The sequence below is a fragment of the Panthera leo genome, chromosome D3 (assembly GCF_018350215.1).
Source record: "Panthera leo isolate Ple1 chromosome D3, P.leo_Ple1_pat1.1, whole genome shotgun sequence".
Taxonomy (NCBI): Eukaryota; Metazoa; Chordata; class Mammalia; order Carnivora; family Felidae; genus Panthera; species Panthera leo.
In genome coordinates, this window is record NC_056690.1 from 18,117,197 (window position 1) to 18,135,974 (window position 18,778).

The window sequence follows — 18,778 nt, forward strand, 5'->3', positions numbered from 1 at the left end:
AGAGGTAGCCCCCACAGCCCCTGCGCCCGGGGCTCCACCCTGGAAATGCAATGCAAGGCAGCAAAGCCGACCCTGCAAGGCGGTACCTGGAGCCGATCCTCGTCTGGCCGCCGCTGCAGGCGCTCTTGGGGCGGGCGGGGGTTCCGGAGGGGGGCTCCCTCGCGCTCGCCCCTCGCGTTCAGCAATTTGGCCGCCGTCGCGGCTCGAACCGTTTTTAAATTTCCCTCTCTGGAGCTGTCCAGCTCAGAGCATGCGCAGTAGCCGTGCAGGGGGCTTTTTCCCCAAGGGTCAGTTACAGGGCAGGGTCAAGGGGACTGCAGCGAGTGTTTCCCAGCAGCCGCCAGCCTTGCACGCCCCGGGGCTCTAGGTGGGGTGGGGTGGGGCGGGGCGCAGGGGTGGGGACACCCCTCTTCAAACTTTGCCAGCAGTGGCCGCAACTGCATGCCGGCGAGCATGCGTTGAGGAGCAGTGGGAGGGCGATTTAGACCAAAAGAATTAAGTTGCAAAAGGATGCCGGGTGCATTAAAACTTGCAACCCGTCACTTCCCCGGGGGGAGAAGGCGGTGGGTGGGAGGAGAGCTCGGCGGCAAACTCCCCTTTCCCCCTAAGCCGGGACGGGCCTTGAGGCCGCCCGGCGAGGTGGGGGGGCCCAGGTAGACGCCGATTCCGGCTACCTGTCCCTTTAAGAAAGTTGCGCCCGCGGGCTGGCGCGCGGCGGGCGGGCGGGGGCTGCGGGGCCGGGAGCGCTCGCGCTGGGCGCCTCCACCTGCCGAGGCCTCGAGGGGGGGGCGGGCCGAGCACGGCGGCCCGGCGCTGGGGGGCGGCCCGGGTCTGCGCGCCGCACTCCCCCCGCCCCCGGATCCCGCGTGGAGAGTGAGTCCGCCCGGAGCGCGCGCGCGTGCGCGCGGCTGGGCTCGGCGGCCGAGGCGCTCGGGGTCCGGGGCCGCGAGCCGAGCCCGCCGAGCCGTTGGGGGCCGGGTCCCGCCGGTGCGCCCGCGCTCCCGCCTTCCCCGCCGCCCGGCCCGCGTCGCCTGCTGCCCCGCCCCGCCCGGCGCCCGCCGCGGGAAAGGTGGCGCGGACCGCGGGCGGCGGCGGGCGGCGCGGGCGCGGACAAAGGTCCCCGCGGCCCCCCTTAGGGGGCTGGAGTCAGTGTGATCCCCCGAGAAAGTCTGCCTTTCCGGCGCCCTCGCTCCTGAGCCTCCGTTGGAATCATTTGCCAGAGTAATGACCACACTAATCGTCACGGCCACCCTTGGCTTTATTTCCTTATGTATTTCTACCTCCTCGTTTATTCTTCACGCCGGCCCCTTAGACGCGATGGTCCCCTTTTTGCCTATGGCGAACCTGACGCTCTGAGCGGTCACGAGGGGGCCGAAGGAGCACGGCCAGTAAGTGGCAGAGTCCGGATTGGAACCCAGAGCGGAGAGACGCCGCGGCCCCTGCACCTGCAGGTGGACGTTGGGCTCGAGGCTGCGCCACTCTGGCCGAGCCAGGCCGGGCGCCCAGCGCTTCTTGAATTTCCTGTGGCTGCCCTCGCGTTCTGCATCCCCCTAGCAGGCAAGGGAGCCGCGTCTCCACGCCTGTGGTTGGGAAGCGTGTCCTAGCCCGTGCTTAAGTCCCGCGAGGAGCCGGGGCTCCCTAAGGCCGGGTGTACCTGGATTTCATTGCTCATTCAGGTGGGCCGTGACCTTGGCGCTGGTCCATGTCCTCCTGAATGGTTTTCCTTTAACACCTGGGCGCCCTTATTCCTTTCTTCTCTGCCAAGAGTAAATAGATCACTTGCATTCTCTGGTGGGGGAATGTAGTTTACGGATGTTAGTTAAGGTCATGGTCATGAAACTCTGTTTTCATTTCTCTCCGACCTACCTCTATTGAAAGTTTGCATTTTGCCTGTTTATAAAAGTCGTTAACATGGCTTTAAGTGTCCCTTGGTGACCTATAATTAGAGACCAATAATTAATTCCAAGGTTAAGTGGTAAGCATTCAAAGTATTTGAGTTTATTTCTGTTAATCCTTAATGGAGTTGTGTGTAAACAGAGGTGACTTCACAATCTCCTGTTGAGGTAACAGCCCTTTTCACTAAGGTACAATTTTTTATCTCCACAGCAGTTTGGAAAGAAAGTCTCTCTTCTGAAAGTTGATGGATTCAGTAAAGCTTTTTAAATAAAATGCATCCAGTCTGTGAGTTCTGCAGACTCGTGCACTATGGAAAAGCCAAGCAGGGACCCTTCCTTAAAAGACAAAAAAAAAAAAAAAAAAAAAAAAAGAGGATGTTCTGGAAAGTCCTCAAAACCTCCCCTTTTCCTTGAGAGAACTTGGCTTTGAAAACTTGGCTTCCCTACATGGGCTTTTGGCTGGGAACTATGGCCATTTTACTAAAGACTTGACATTTTAAGTTCTCAGCTTCAGGAATGGTTGGTGAAAATATTGCCACTCAAACTTCTACTGTTGAGGGTATTCAGAAAACCCAGGTAACTTAGCAGAAACCCTTCTTTTTGTGACATGCGTCTATTTTTCCCTTTTACGAATAATTCTCAAGCCTGTTGAATTGTAAGAGTCACCTGGGGTGAAATTAAAACCACAAAAGGGAAGAGCTGGGGAATGCTTGTTTCACAAATGTCCCACGTGATTCTCAGGTAAAGTGTGGACACCTGTAGCAGGTGATCATGAAGTTCACCTGTGTCCATGGCTCTGTGGCTCCTTATCATTTGCTTCTGTGTGGGGAGGGTCTTAGATCCATCCTGACTTTGCAAAGGTACCTGCTTTCCTGCTAGCAAGATTTCTAAAAGGCTCAGCAGACGCTCTGTTTACCAGACCTCTGATTTTTATAGAAAATCTGCAGAAAGGAACAAAAGCAACAGGTATGTGGCTTTTCTGCTTACGCTCTGGATTGACGTAGTGGAAAATGCTCTAATCTGGGCCTGAGTTTGATACGTGTTGGTGGTTGAGCAGTAGTTATTTGTCTGATCTCTTTGGAGCTAGGGTGCCTATGGCTGTGGGCAAAATATTTGTTTATGATGTTAACGATGAGCTTAAAGCCCAACTCCTTCATACGTGGGAAGACCAGTTCCTTGTGTGCAATGTGTAAGTATAGCGTTCGTATTGAAGGATTACAGTATATTCACTTAGCAAGTTAAAGCAGCTTTTTTTTTTTTTTTTTAGCTCAAGTAGCCCGATTTTTATCACACGCCCTGACCGTTTCTCCTTTAATTCCAAAGTTTTTGACTTTTATTTTGCTTAACTGTTCTGAGTTTCCCATGGTAAAGAGGGAAAGGGAGTGTGGTCAGAATTACATGACTTGTAGCGATGAATAGTTCTCTGTCTTCCGCTCTGACCTCTGGCTGGTACAGTGAACCGCAGGGCACATCTACGAAGCAGAAATCTCAAGGTGGTGTTTTTTTTTGTTGTTGTTTGTTTGTTTTTTTCCTCATAAATGACTATACTACAGCAAACCCTCAAGGCCACAGCCTCCTGGGCTGTCTCTGGCACATAGTAGGCACTCTGGAGATTTACAGGCTTTTAAAAAGCTTTTTTTCTTGTGTCCCATTGCTAAAAACTAGTTAGGTGGCATTTTCTTCTCAGAAAGTTCTGGACAGAAAGCTTACCCGGTCTTTACTCCCCAAGGCTCATGGCTCTCTTAAAAGTACCTTCTGATTCCGATTTCTTAAGAGGTAGGTTCCCTAGCATTGGGAAGCCACTGTTGAATGTCTGAACACAGCTTTCGAAGACGAGAGCAGAGTTTGTTGTTTTTCTGTGGGAGACCATGAAAGTCCACTGGTCATTGATCTCCTTTGCTCCTGTTAGCATGACTGATACGTGTATTATGGTTCTTTTTGGGAACGCATTTGTAGAGGAACTGCCGCTTGGAATTGTCCTACGTCTTATTTAATAAAAGGATGCTAAACCCTCCGGTGTTTCTAGGAAGGGAATACTATAATGTTTTTGTATCTTTGTGATCTCCTGCCTCTTGTCTGAAACTCCAGACCAGTTTCCACCATTGTCCTGTCCGACTCTTCAGAAAGGTTGTGACTAAAAAAAAAAACAACAAAAATTAAGCCTGTTAAAGAGTGTGACCCTCAGATGTGCACTGAGCAAGTTGCCGGAGCCTTCTCCGCGTTTTTCTGTTTTTTTCCCCCAACTGCCTTTTATAATAACCTCACTTCGTTGTTTATGGCACTACATCTAGGCTTTCCTTTCTGAAAAAGTTGTTTCTTTTGGCCGCTTTTTTGGAGTGCCGAGAGAATAAAAACCAGAGGCCGTATTGTCTGTGACTTCGCAAAACAGAACTACCACCAGGTGGTAGGTTCTGAGGCTTATTAATCAGGATAAGGAAAAACTTGCTAACAGTGACCGTGATCCCAGGCTGGCCTGTCTCCTCTGCTGGTAAATAGTGCCCTCACCCCAGCTGTCGATACAGAGACTGGGCACAGGTGAAGGGGGATTCTGAAACCAGAAACCAGTTGGATGCCACCTCTGAAGCTCCCCCAGTGCCAGAATTCCACAGTATTCCTTGAACTTGAATGCCAGGTTGGTCTATATAAATAATTTTCTGGACCAAATCTCTGCTGCATTAACAAGTAATATAGGGGCATCTGGGTGGCTCAGTCGGTTAAGTGTCTGACTCTTGGTTACGGCTCACATCATAATCTCAAGGTTTGTGAGTTCAAACCCCCCATCGGGCCCTGTACTGACAGCGCAGAGCCTGCTTGGGATTCTCTCCCCTGCCCTCTCTGCCCCTCCCCAACTTGTGCACGTGCTCACTCTCCCTCTCTCTCTTGCAACATAAACTTTAAAACAAATATTTTAAAAAAATGCTATATTTACATCTAACTGATAATCCAGAGGAGTGAAAAAATAAATGCTTTGAGAAAAAACTTAATCCTTTATCCATTTCAACACCTATTATCTTGATAATGACCACATTGATGCTGCTGGGTGGTTATTTTCCTATCTGGCTTAAGTTGAAAAGCATGAAACAAAGCATTTAGAGATGCTTAGAGATTGAGAGATTTCGAGCATTTAGAGATTTACAGTAAAAATGTGTTAAAAGGCTGGGCCATCTCTTGGTCAAACAGACCAGTCAAGTTGTTTGGCATAATCTTCACCTGAAGCATGTTTGATATTGGGCAAAGTGAACAACCCATCCTCATAACATAGCAATTCCATATGAATTGGAGTATGTATCCAGAACCCTCCATTCCCTGCGGACGCTAAACACAGGGAGGGCCCTCCAGGAGGAGGTGCTCCCTGAGGCTCAACTGGTTGGAGAGGACAGCGGTGGCTCCCGTCTCAGTGCTGTCCCTCTCTTGCCTATCCCTAGCTGCAGGGCTTTGGATGAATTCTTCCCCCTTCCTTGGTTCTCCTATCTCTGCAGGGGAGTAATGACGCCCATCTTGCAGGGCTGTGTGAGGCTGGGGGAGCACGCCTTCTGTGGGGTACGTATTCCTCGAACCAGGTATAAGTTTCAGGTGGTTTTGTGTGTTTAAAGGGACTTCTTATTCGGTTGCTAGATTCTTCTGGAAAAAGGAAGGAATCGGTTGGGTTGCTTTGGGAAACTATCTCAGATTTTTTAACCAGGAGAATCTGAACTTAGGTAGATCTCTAGTGATCCAAACGCTTTGACACAGCCTTCCCCCGGCTTCTAGGGAGAAGTTACTCATGACCCCTCACAACCGTGCTGTTTTACGTATAAAAATCTAGTCAAGGGCCTCATCGTCTGCCCAGTCCACAGTCTTACCCAGTCTAAGCCCTCACCTTCATTCCAGGAGGAAATCCCACCGGGCAATCCCATTTGGGGAAGGCTGTGTTGTCCCTCCATTCCAGAATTTATTTCATCTGGCCACTTCGTGGCTCTTGTATTTTCTCGTTGTGCAGGGTAATGGCTGCAGCCTCTAGATCTGTGATGGGGGAGTAGTTAACATACAACTTCACATCTAATCTGAGTCTACATTATTAGACAGAATTGAGACTATCACTCTATTCTGTGTTCCATTTTCTTTGTCTTTTTCTACTGGCTTCGATGAGAGATCCTGAACCAGAGGTGCGTGATCCACAACAGGCTTTGGCTCAAGGGCTTTAAAACAAACAAACACAAAAACTTAAAAGCCGGCATTTAAAAATCCTTCAAAAGCTAGGACTTCCAGCCTTTTTTTTTTTTTTTTTAAAGATGTTTATTTTGAGAGAGAGAGAGAGTGCATGTGCCCATGTGTCCACAAGCAGGTGTGGGGCAGAGAGAGAGGGAGGCAAGAATCCCAAGCAGGCCCCATGCTGTCAGCGCAGAGCCCCACGTGGGGCTCGAACTCACGAACCGTGAGATCATGACCTGAGTCGAAACCAAGAGTCGGCTGCTTAACCTACTGAGCCACCCAGGCAACTCTCTAGGTTTTCTTGAAAAATGGGAAAAGCTGGCCACTTGGCCAGCAACCCCACGAGGCAGTCATCAGCTGGGACTGAACGCAGCTGCCCACAGTTAGAGGGATTGTCCTATGCTCTTCGATTTGCCCCTTGCCTGGCCACTTCCTTATTGCTCTGCCCTACTGTCTAGGTCTCAGCCGTTTGTTTTTTGAACACGTTTTTTAATTGCCCTTTGTTTTTCTTAGAGTGAAGACAAAAATAACATGTGTGGGCACACCCATGTTGCTATTAAAAGCCGAGAAGGATCATCAGTGGTTAATAAAGATGATCTACCCTTTTCCCCCCACAACTTCCTCTGCTCGATGCTGTGCTGAGTGCTTTGCGCATCCAGCTTGGTCCTTAGGGTGCTGTGAAGTAGGTGTCATCCGCCCCCACAGGAGAGATGAGGAGATCCCTTTGATTTTGGCTTAACTGATCTGTTCGACCTGACCTGACCGTGTCAGGGGGTGGGGAAGAGGTTGTCTGGAGGACCCCTCCCTTGTACTTTTCCACACCAGGTAGTTTCTCATGGGTGGGGCATCTTAAGCATCTCTTAGGATGCAGGGCTTGGGACCAGGCAGGTCCCACTGGTAAGGATGCAGCTACGTCCCAGGAAATTGCTACTGGTCACACTGGCCCCAGGGAGGTCACACACCGTTTATGGGCTTGAGTCAAATAAATGGAGTTGAGCACACTAGATGTGCAGACCGCTTCATAACTCTTTCTGCTAAGCCAGCGGATCTGACCTCCCAAACCATTGATCCATAAGGGAACATCTGAACCCACCAGAAGAAAGTTTGGGGGAAAAATAAATTTGCTGTATTTGTTTGAGTCTAATGGAAAGGCTTCCTTCTTAAAGTAGGTGAAAATATCTGGTATAATCACTTTGGTTAGACTTCAAATAAGTGCATTTTTTGAAGGTAATATATTTTGAAGTGGGTAGTTACAACGTTTGGAATAATACCTTTTGTGTAATTAAGACATGGGAAAATAGCATGCCTCTGTGCCTCGTGAAAAGGAATACTCTGCATGCTTCAGGCCAGCTCTTTTTTTTTTTTAATGTTTATTTTTGAGAGAGAGGAAGAGAGAGAGCTAGTAGGGGAAGGGCAGAGAGAGAGGGAGACACAGAATCCGAAGCAGGCTCCAGGCTCTAAGCTGTCAGCCCAGAGTCCGATGCGGGGTTCGAACCCGCGAGCCGTGAGATCACGACCCGAGCCGAAGTCGGACACTTAACCGACTGAGCCACCCAGGCGCCCCTCTTTTTAATATTACAGACTGTTCTTGGGGGCATCTTCCTTTGTGCACAAAAAGATCTTTAAATGTTCGTTGTTCAACAGAGAATCCAAACTCCAATTTTTCGCTGCAAGCCGCTTTCTCCTGCAAACAACAAACAACCCTGAGGGGTTTTAAAAGACTGTTCAGGGAACTCTGACTACCACTATTTCATGTTTAGATCCTGTTCCCCAGTAACAAAAAGCAGCCTGCTCTCTGACTAAAAGCCCCTTTCCCAAGGCTCTGGACCAGGTTTTTTGTTGTGTGTGTTTCTTTCTTTCTTTCTTTCTTTCTTTCTTTCTTTCTTTCTTTCTTTCTTTCTTTCTTCCTTCCTTCCTTCCTTCCTTCCTTCCTTCCTTCCTTCCTTTCTAATATCTTTCCCCACTGATGTCTAAAGTGAATAAAACAGAACAGCGCATAAACTTGTTCATACATAGCACTTGGTGGACACTTTTCTGCTTTTTATTGCAAGGTAACAATCCCGGCTGTTTGTTTTAGAAATGGTAATGTTGTATCATTGTAACAAATTATACTTAAAAATCATTTAGTGTGAAATTGCAGATTAATCCCATAGGGATGGGGTATTAACAATCGCCCAGCCCTTTGGAGCATACAGATGGTGAATCTGGGATTTACAATAGGAACAATCACTGATTACATGCCTGGCTGTAACGGACAAAAAGGCCTCCGCAATTTCAGCTTGGAGAATACGGCGGAGGTCCTAGCGCCTGACTTGTTTGGGATGCTTGGTTCCGGAGAATGCCTGTTTCATCACCTAGCCCGTGTGAGAGACGGGTGCGTTCTGCGTGCTTTGAAACCCACCAAGTGCTTCTGCGGAAGGGATGCCTCGGTGTGCCTCTCTCTAACCCTTCTAAATTCCATTAGAATTCGTTGAAAGAGCATGGTCACAGTGGGGTGTGCAGTGGGAATGCGGCAGATGGGCCGGGCCAAGAGAGCTCATTGTCAAATCCAGTACCTGCTGTTTGCAAATCACTGGGAGGAAAGTTGTCATGCACGTGGACCAAGGGCCAGGGAGGGCTGTGCACTTCGGAAATGAATCTGCACCTGAAATGAAAAGGATTCCCAAGTGCAATGCCCCTGGTTTTGAAAATCCTCTGGTGGAGCTCCAGACTGTGAACCCCATGACATGCGTGTTAAGAAAAGGGGGTACTGGGACGCCTGGGTGGCTCAGTTGGTTGGTTAAGCGGCCGACTTTGGCTCAGGTCATGATCTCCCGGTCCGTGTGTTCGAGCCCCGCGTCGGGCTCTGTGCTGACTGCTCAGAGCCTGGAGCCTGTTTCAGATTCTGTGTCTCCCTCTTTCTCTGACCCTCCCCTGTTCATGCTCTCTCTCTGTCTCAAAAATAAATAAATATTTTTAAAAAATTAAAAAAAAAAAAAAAAAGAAAAGGGGGTACTTATACACACAGTCCCGAGTACAGACCATGCTACAATAAGTGACCGGCCAGTATGTGCTTGGGACTCTGAGCAAGTAAGACCAAATTCTTTCAACTATATATGGATTTTTAAATGTTCATTATTTATTTATTTTTATCTTTATTTTATTTATTGATTTTTTTTTGAGAGCAAGAGAGACAGAGTATGAGTGGGGGAGGGGCAGAGAGAGAGGGAGACACAGAATCCAAAGCAGGCTCCAGGCTCGGAGCTGTCAGCCCAGAGCTCAACACGGGGCTCGAACTCACAGACCTCGAGATCATGACCTGAGCCGAAGTTGGACAGTTAACCGACTGAGCCACCCAGGTGCCCCAATATATTTCTTGACTTTTAACGACATATTTAAAAATGCTAAACTTGTAGAATCAAAATAGCCATTTCAACGGTAGTTTAGGTTCGTATATATACAACCTCTATATACGCTCAAATAAGTCCCCCACCCCCCCCCCCCATCTCTGCTTTGGTTTCAGATGCAAAGGTAAGAAATTTTTCGATCAAAAGAACAAGTTGTCTCAGAAGAAAACCAAAAAGCTGGAATGCTTAAAAGATTGAATAGAATTCTCTTGACTTTTCAGGGGTGGCTTCTCAAAAACAAAAAACCATTTATCCAAATGAACGCTCTATTCCAAATATTCTTGATCCGAACATTGTTTTGTTAACAGTGCTCTGAGCAAAATGAAAGCACACAAGTGGATGTTGTCCTGGACTGGAGAAACTGCTTTTGCTTTTAGGCAAATGCACCCCACACTGGTTTTATTGCTTTTCCTGAACCCGGGGATTTGTGACCCCGATGGGCCAGCTCAGTGATAATGACCCTGTCTTCTCCATTGGACCAATTAAGTACCTTCCCAGAAGGGTTTTACAGCTCCATCTTGGGGGGACGCTTGTAAGCTTCTCAGGATTATTCTAGAAGTGCTTTGCAACTGGTCCTTATTTTAGCCCTGCCTAAAAGGAGACGGGTTGAACAACGTTTTGCTCAGAATGATCGGTACGGCCTTAATTGTCACAATTATCAATGATACTAGTAACTTGGAGACAAGGCACATTCCTCGGAAAAAGTCTGTTTTATCAACTTTTGAGACCCTTTATAGCATCAAATCTAAAGTAGTTGGTGGTACACTCCTTTAGAAAGGAAGGATTGGCCCCAGCTCAAAAAATTTAATTGTAACCAACGGTGTAAGATAATTATCCATGAGTACATTCTGATATAAATGATGAAAGAAACGGATAAATGCAAGAACAACAAACATTCCTTCCAGAAGAATCCTGAATATTCCACGTAGACAACCTCCATATCCTGGATGGGAACATGAATCTTCCCTTTCCCCCTTCACTGTTGGGCTTGTCTTCCTGACCCCAGCAGTTAGAGAAACCCAGTAACTTCTATCCTGGACCAAGTGATGAATACTAATGTCAGTGATGCCATGGGGGGGTCCCATGCACCCCCTGGTAGGCTGTGACGGGATGAGAAGCCACAGGGGCATTTCGCCACTGTGGTAATCTTCCTTAAAAACAAACAAAACAATAACTTCAGTCTACTCATGAGGAGAATGTTTGACAATCCCCAATTGAGGCTCATTCTACAAAATACCAGATCCATACCCTTCAAAACCATCATGGTCCTGAAAAACAATGGAAGTATAAGAAACTGTCCAAGGGGGCACCTGGGTGGCTCAGTCGGTTGAGCATCCGACTCCGGCTCAGGTCATGATCTCTCGGTTCATGAGCTGGAGCTCTGCGTCAGGCTCGTTGCTGTTGGCACGGGGCCCGCTTCAGGTCCTCTGTCCCCCCCTCTCTCCCGGCCCCTCCCCTGCTCATGCTCTCTTTCAAAAATAAACCAAAAAAAAAAATCTTTAAAAAAAAATAACAAAAAAGAAACTGTCCCAAACCAGAGGGGACTGGCTAGGACACAGGAACTGATGCCACATGGGTACCCTGGTTGGATCCCAAGAGAAGACCAGGACATGGTGGGAAAACCGGTAACATTTGATCCAGTCTGGAGTCTAGTTTATAGAAACGGACTGCCATTGCTGTGGCAAACATACCGCGGTAATGTGAAATGACAACGGGGAACTCGGGGAGGGGTAAGTGGGAGGTCCCTGTGTAATCTCTGCAACTTTTCTGTAAATCTGAAACGCGTCCAAAACGGTTCATTTTGAATCCAGTAAATGACCCCTCCACGTTTGTCACAGTATGATTTCTAATAGCCAAGAGGTGGCCGCAACCCAAGTGCCCAACAATGGAGGAGTGGGTAAATAGGATGTGCTCCACCAGGGGCGCCTGGGTGGCACAGTCAGCTGAGTGTCCAACTCTTGATTTCGGCTCGGGTCATGATCTCGTAGTTCGTGAGTTTGAGCTCCAAGTTGGGCTCTGTGATGTCAGTGTGGCGCCTGCTTGGGATTCTCCCTTCCTCCTCCTCCTCCTCCTCCTCCTCCTCCTCCTCCTCCTCCTCCTCCTCCTCCTTCTTCTTCTTCTTCTCTCTCTCTCTCTCTCTCTCTCTCTCTCTCTCAATAAACGAGCAAACAAACTTAAATGTGATATACAAGGGAATATTCAGCCTTAAAAGGGGAGAAGATTCTGTCATGTGCTACAACACAGAACCTTGAGGACGTGATGTTAAGTGAAATAAGCCAGTCACAATAAAGACATATGCAGTGCCTAGAATAGTCAAATTCATAGAGACAAAGCAGACTGGTGTTGCCAGGGGCTTGGGGCAGAGGGAAACGGAGGGCTACCATTGAATAGGTTTAGGATTTCCATTTTGAAAGATGAAAAAGTTCTGAAGGTCTGTTGCACGACGAAATGAATATCCTTAGTGCTCCTGAGCTGGACACTTCACAAATGGTTAATACGGTAAGTTTTACATTCTATTTTTACCTCAATTTAAGCTCTTTTTTTAATCAAAAGAATGCATATCACAGCTGTACAAATTAAGAAAGCCTTTGCTTACCATAAAAAAAAGCGTGTGTCCCAGTTCTCAGCGTTGGTGCTATTGACAATTGTGCTTGATGATTCTTTAAGGTGGGGGAGCTGTCTTTAAGGTGGGCATTGTAGGACATTTAACATCCCTGGCCTCTACCCACTAGATGGGAGTAGCACCCTTTCCCCTATCGTGACAGCCACAAATGTCCTCAGACATAAGTGTCTCCTGGGGCTCAGGGGGAAAGTTGCCCCTGGCCCAGAACCATTGGTCTATTGGAAGAGTGGGAGGTAGGGGAAGGAAACAGATTTAAAAATGATTGTATAGACCTTTGCTGTCCAATACGGTAATCGCTAACCGTATGGGACTATTTAAAATTACACAATTGAGGGGCACCTGGGTGACTCAGGATTTAAAGAATATTTTAAGCATGCGACCTCATAGTAGCAACAAAAACCAAGAATTAAGTAGATGTTAGCCCACCTTGACGATGCTACGCTAAATGAAGGAAGCCAGTCACAGAAGCAAAAATATTGCATGGTTTTACTCCTGAAATCCCTAAGAGAGTGCAATTCCTAGAAACAGTAGATTGGTGATTGCCCAGGGGTGGCCACAGGGGGACATGGGGAGCTGACTCAAAGGTGTAAAGGTTCGATTATGTAAATGAGTTCTAGAGATCCGTACAACGTGATGCCTGCAGTTCTCTGTTAAGAGGGCAGATCTCCTGTTAGAGGTCCTTACCACAATAAAAGTAAATGTTACGTGCTAAAAGAAAAAAAAAATAGCCAAAGAATCCAAACCATTGTTGTTTTTTTTTTTTTGAGATATAATTGACAAAATTCTGAGATATTTAAGTGTACAATGTGACGATTTGACACAACTATAGAATGGTGGAAGGGTTCCTCCCGTCAAGTTAAGTAACCTGTCCATCACCTCACATATTTACCTTTTGTGTGTGCATTTAAAGGACATTTAAATTGTCCTCTCAGCAAATTTTAATCATATGACTGTTACCGACTGTAGTCAGCATGTTTTACATTAGATCCTCAGGTCTTCCTCATTTTATAACTGAAAGTTTGTACCTTTGGACCAACCCTTCCATATTCTACTCTCCTCCAGCCTCTGGCAACCACTCATCTACTGTTTTATCAAGTTTGGCTCTTTTTGATTCCACACATAAGTGACGCCATGCCCTTAATGTGTCTTTCTCTGGCTTATTTCACCTTGCATAATGTCCTCTAGTTTCATCCATGTTGTTGCAAAACGCAGGATTTCCTTCTTAGGCTAAATAATATTCCATTGCATGTGTGTGTGCATGTGTGTGTGCATGTGTGTGTATGTATAGATCACATCTTCTTTATCCATTCGTCTGTTGACAGACACTTAGGCTGTTTCCATACCTTGGCGATTGTGAATAAGGGCGCAATGAACATGGGAGTGTAGTTACCTCTTCAAGATTGTGATTTTGTTTCCTTTGGATATATACCCAGTAGTGGGCCTGCTGGATCATATGGTAGTTCTGTTACATTCTTGAAGAACCTTTATGTTATTTTCCGCAAGAGCTGCACCAATTTATATTCTCACCAGCAGCGTACAAGGGTTCCACTCTCTCACTTCCTCATCGACCTTTATTATCCCTTTTGTACAGACATCCCTACAGGTATGAGATGATCTCGCTGTGGTTTTGATTTGCATTTCCTTGACGATCAGTCATGTTGAACATCTTTCCGTGTACCTGTTGACCATTGTATGTCTTTGGAAAAATGTCTAGGCAAGTCCTTTGCCCATTTTTTTTTTTCCATTGGGTTTTTTTGCTGTTGAGCGGGTTCCTTGCATATTTCGAGTATGAACCCCTTAGCAGATAGGTGGTTTGCAAGTATTTTCCCCCATTCTATAGGTAGCCTTTTCATGGTAATGGTTTCCTTTGCTGTGTGGACAATTTTTAATTTGATGTAGTCCCGCATGTTTATTTTTGCTCTTGTTGCCTTGCTTTTGGTGTCAAATCCAAAAAAATCCTTGCTGAGACCAATGTCAAGGAGCTGTTCCTCCGTGTTTTCTTGTATGAGTTTTATGGTTTCACATCTTTAATCCATTTTTAGTTGATTTTTGTGTGTGGTGTGAGATAGCAATCCAGTTTGTTTTGCATGCGGCTGTCCATTTTTCCCAATATCATTTATTAAAAAGACTATCCTTTCCCTATTAGATGTTCTTGGCTCCTTCGTTGTGTATTAATTGGCTCCTTTGTCATAAGTCAATATATGCATGAGTTTATCTCTGGGTTCTCTGTTCCATTGATCTGCATCGGTTTTTATGCCAGTACCATAGTGTTTTGATTACTAGAGCTTTGTAATATACTTTGAAATCTGGAAGTGTGACGCCTCTGGCTTTATTGTTCTTTCTCAGTATTGCCTTGGCTATTCAGGGTATTTTGTGGTTCATACAAATTTTAGGGGTGGTTTTTTTTTTTTTCATATCTATGAAAAATGGCATTGGAATTTTGACAAGGATTGTAGTGAATCTATAGATTCCTTTAGGTAGTATGGACATTTTAACAATATTCTTCTAATCTATGAACATGGAGTATCTTTCCATTTATTAGCGTTCAACTTCTTTCATCAATATCTTAAAGTTTTCAGTATACAGATATTTTACCTCCTTGGTTAAACTTATTCGTACGTATTTTATTCTTCTTGATGTACTATAAGTTGAATTGTTCCCTTAATTTTTCTTCTAGTTCATTGTTGCCAAGGAGTTTTATGGAGAAAAGCTTTAAAACTCTTAAAGGTCTGGAAGGAAGACGGGAATAAATGGAGAGAGAGGTTTTCCATGGATGGAATAATTTTTTATGGTGGTAAATATACATAAAATTTACGATCTTAACCATTTCTTTTTTTTTAATCTTTTTTTTTTTTTTACATTTATTTATTTTTGAGAGACAGAGACAGACAGAGTGTGAGTAGGGGAGGAGAAGAGAGAGAAGGAGACACAGAATCCGAAGTAGGTTCCAGGCTCCGAGCTGTCAGCACAGAGCCCGACACGGGGCTCAAACTCACAAACCGTGAGATCATGACCTGAGCCAAAGTCGGACATTTGACCGACTGAGCCATCCAGGCACCCCTACCTTAACCATTTCTAAGTATACATTTATGTAGCATTCAGTATATTTACGATGTTGTGCAATCATCACCACCATTCATCTCTAAAACTTACTCATCTTCTCAGACTGAAACTCTGTCCCCAACAAACACTAACTCCCTCCTCTTTGTCCCCAGCCCCTGGGAACCACCATTCTTGATGCATTTTGCTGCTCCAGGAATCTCCTGTAAGTGGCATCCAGATTTTTGAATCTTTTACGACTGGCTTGTTTTGCTTAGCATGATGTCTTCAAGATTTATCCATATTAGAGCGTGTGTCAGAATTTTCTTCTTTTTTAAGGCTGAATACTGTTCTATTGCACATGTATATAAATGTACATTCTGTTGCCTGTGTAGTGCACATACAAATACCACGTTTTATCTGTTGATTAGACACTTGGGTTCCTTGTACCTTTTGGCTATTGTAAATAATATCGCTGTGAACATGGGTGTGTAAATACCTGTTTGAGCCCCTGTTTTCAATTCTTTTGGGTATATACCTAGGAGTGGAATTGGTGGATCATATGATAGGAGACTGTTCTTTAAAGCCCCGAGTACAGAATCTGTGCTAGTCTGCTTGGGCTGCTATAACAAAACACCATAGATGGAGTGCCGTATATGACAGACATTTATTTGTCCCAGTTGTGAAGGCAGGGAAGTCTAATCAAGGTGCTGGGAGATTGGGTTCTTGGTGTTGCTTTTGCAGAGAACCGTCTTCTTGCTGTGAGCTCACGTGGCCTTTCCTTCGTGCCCTTCTTAAAAGGGCACCAATCCCATCATGGGTGTTCCACTCTGGTGACCTTATCTAACCCGATTACCTCCCAAAGACTTTACCGCTGAATATCTTCACACTGGGCATTAGGACTCCACCTCAGGAATTTGGGGAGGACACAAACATGTGGTCCATACTAGAATCCTTCTAGATTTTTATCCTAAATCTTTTACAGTTTCCTCCCCTTTACTAACTTCATGGAAATTAACACCTGGGCCACATTCTCTTTGTAAGACCTACTGAGGACTGTGTGCTTGAATTTCATCAATGTGCTTGATGTTGGAATGAATTACTTAATTACAACAGCAAGCTTAATGAGGTACAAATAGGTTTGGGAAAAATACAGGCGATTCTTAAGCATTCAGTTGAACCTGTGGAGACAGAAGCAGAAAGTCCTCTCAGATTGTGCAATGCGTGTATGTCACTGGAGATCTCATTAAAAGGCAGGCTCTGACTGGGTAAGTCTAGGATGAGGCTTGAGACTGTACATTTCTAAGTGCTCCCAGTCGGTGCTGATGCTGCTGGTTCCCAGACCTTAGGTAGCGAGGTTCTAGAAGGTCTGTTGCTGCTTTTGAGACTTCAGCAGATGTGGGTGTCCTCCCACGTGTTCCTCAGGGTTGGGAAAACGGTGGCTAACTTTGGGATTGGACTGATGGTTTTCAGTTAAGAGAGTATATTTGTCATGGTTTCAGTTATTACTGGGCATCAATAAGCCATCCCAAACTTAATGGCATAAAACAGCCACCCTTTCTTGTGCAGACTGATTCTGTGGGTAATGAGTTCCAGCTCGCCTGAACCTGGTTTCTCGATGTCTGGGTCCTCAGTTGGGAAAACTGGAGGGTTGGGATGGGAGTGACTTGGTAGCTGGGCTCAATGTATCTAAAGACTCCTTCACTCTCAAGTCTGGTCCCTGGCTGGGTGGACTGTAGAACAAGAACCTGCCAACCAGAAGGGCATGCCTATACCCTCTCCATACAGCGAGCTTCTTCTCAACATGGTGGCCTCAGGGCAGCCAGACTGCTGATGACAGCTGTGTCTTTGACCTAGCCCCAGAAGCCATACGGTGTCCCTTCTGCCACGTTCTGTTGGTTAAAGTGAGCCACAAGCCCATCTAGATTCAAGAAGGAATTAAAGGCCATCTCTTATAGAGGAATGGAAAGATCTAGAAGAACAGGTGGAAGGGGGCGTATTGTAGTGACCATCTTTGGAAAGAAAATACAATCTGCCAAACTTTTAAAACTTCTTTTTTTCACTTCTAGATTAAGATATATTTTAAGTTTATTTTGAGAGCGTGCACACAAGCAGAGGGGGGATAGAGGGAGGGAGAGAGAGAGAATCCCAAGCAGGCTCCACGCTGTCAGTACAGACCCTGATGCGGGGCTCAAACAGGAGATCATGGCCTGAGCCCAAATCAAGAGTCAGTGGCTTAACTGAGCCACCCAGGCACCCCGAGATTAAGCTATTTTTGACAAAATACAACACGTTTTCAGTACATCTCCTTGATAGTAAAGTCATCGTTTTATTGGAGGTTAAAATCTTGTTCAGGGACCCAGGAGTGAGGGATGATGGATTCACACTGAAGTCTTTCTACATGTATCACCCTGAGGGCCCCTTGGTTCTCCTCCTTTAAGGCTTTCGCGAGACCATTGCATCCTTGATAACTGTTGTTCATTCTTGAGTAATGGGCCCCATCCAGACAGGACCTCAGATAACACAGAAGTGCTATCCACTTGCGGTGGCCTTTGTGAAGAGGGTAATCAGAGTCCTTGGGCACAATTTGCTTGACTGTCTCTACCTGTCCAGGTGCTCTCCTTTTCCACCAGCTGAACAGCTCCACCATTGGGCCAGTTGCCCAGGTCCCCCGCAGTTTGTAGTAGACACTGCTTGCTACACCTCCCTCCTCCACTCCATTCCAGTCCCGCCACCTTGGTCTCACTCCGTCCATTCCCAGGCTAATGAGTCTAGTAGACAGTAGTGTTGATTTCCTTTCTTTGTTGTAACAAATGTGCCAGGTTATGTAAGATGTTGTCATTATGGGGAACTGGGTGAAGGATATAGGGAAAGTCGGCATTGTTTTTGCAACTTTCTGGAAGTCTATAAATACTCCAAATAAAGTGTGTGTGTGTGTGTGTGTGTGTGTGTGTGTGTGTGTGTGTGTGTGTGTAGGCACACATTAAACGCAAGACCTAGGTGAAGTCAGCCACGTGTCTTTGTCAGTGTTTTTAAAAACAATCCTTTGAGTGATATAGTCATTATTAGAAAGTTTTAATATTTAATAGACACAATGTTTGGCTAACAGTGCATATCTGAATGTGGCAGATTATAAGTGGCTGATGGATGAACGTCTTGCGGGGTTATTCCTACTTCCTTATTTAATAGCTGGGTTCGCAAGGGCTTCTTAAGCCTGAGTGACCCATGCTTTGTTGCCGGGCCTGGCCCAATGACCCCTACCAAGGCCCCTGTCCCAATTCGTCTATCAGAGAAAAATGAATCTATTTCAGGAGCTATCAGTCCTCATTATCTCTAATTGGGTCTGGCGGCTGGAGACAGGCCTCATTATTTTTAATTGGGGCCCATCATTCTAGAACAAAACACCACCCAGTTGCATGCAGATTATGTGGGGCTATGTGTTTGCAAGTTCAAAGTGAAATTGCATTGTGGGATTTCCAGGAAATCACACTATTTTCTGTCCTTTTGTTTCACCTAGCTTTAGGGTTGTAATCTTGGGTTGTTCCACCAAAAATAACAATGGAATTGGGACTGTCTCTGTTTATATCAGAGGGTTTTTGTTGTTGATGTTAGCACGTGGGTAGTTGTAATATAAGTTTTTTTTT

At 45.9% G+C, this 18,778-nt stretch overlaps 2 protein-coding genes across 3 annotated transcripts in view; one reads left to right on the forward strand and one right to left on the reverse strand.

The window, feature by feature from the left end:
• Positions 1-522: 522 nt before the first annotated feature.
• LOC122204014 (collagen alpha-1(I) chain-like) lies at positions 523-1,672 on the reverse strand. The gene is made up of 3 exons (XM_042911191.1): positions 1,655-1,672; positions 1,446-1,550; positions 523-1,140 (listed from the first exon to the last, which is right to left on the reverse strand). Exons 1-3 carry the CDS (start codon positions 1,670-1,672, stop codon positions 523-525), a joined length of 741 nt encoding a protein of 246 aa, XP_042767125.1.
• Positions 1,102-18,778, forward strand: part of MYO1H (myosin IH) — a 114,932-nt gene continuing 97,255 nt past the window's right edge. For both annotated transcript variants that reach the window (XM_042911150.1, XM_042911152.1), the window contains exon 1: positions 1,102-1,221. The gene's annotated coding sequence lies outside the window, so the exon portion shown is untranslated. The remainder of the gene's footprint in view (positions 1,222-18,778) is intronic.

Bases quoted from the DNA above. Each gene is read 5' to 3' on its own strand.
- LOC122204014 (XM_042911191.1), bottom strand. The intron at 1,141-1,445 runs GTGCAGGGGCCG...CACTGACTCCAG, and splicing joins AGCCCAACGTCCACCTGCAG to CCCCCTAAGGGGGGCCGCGG.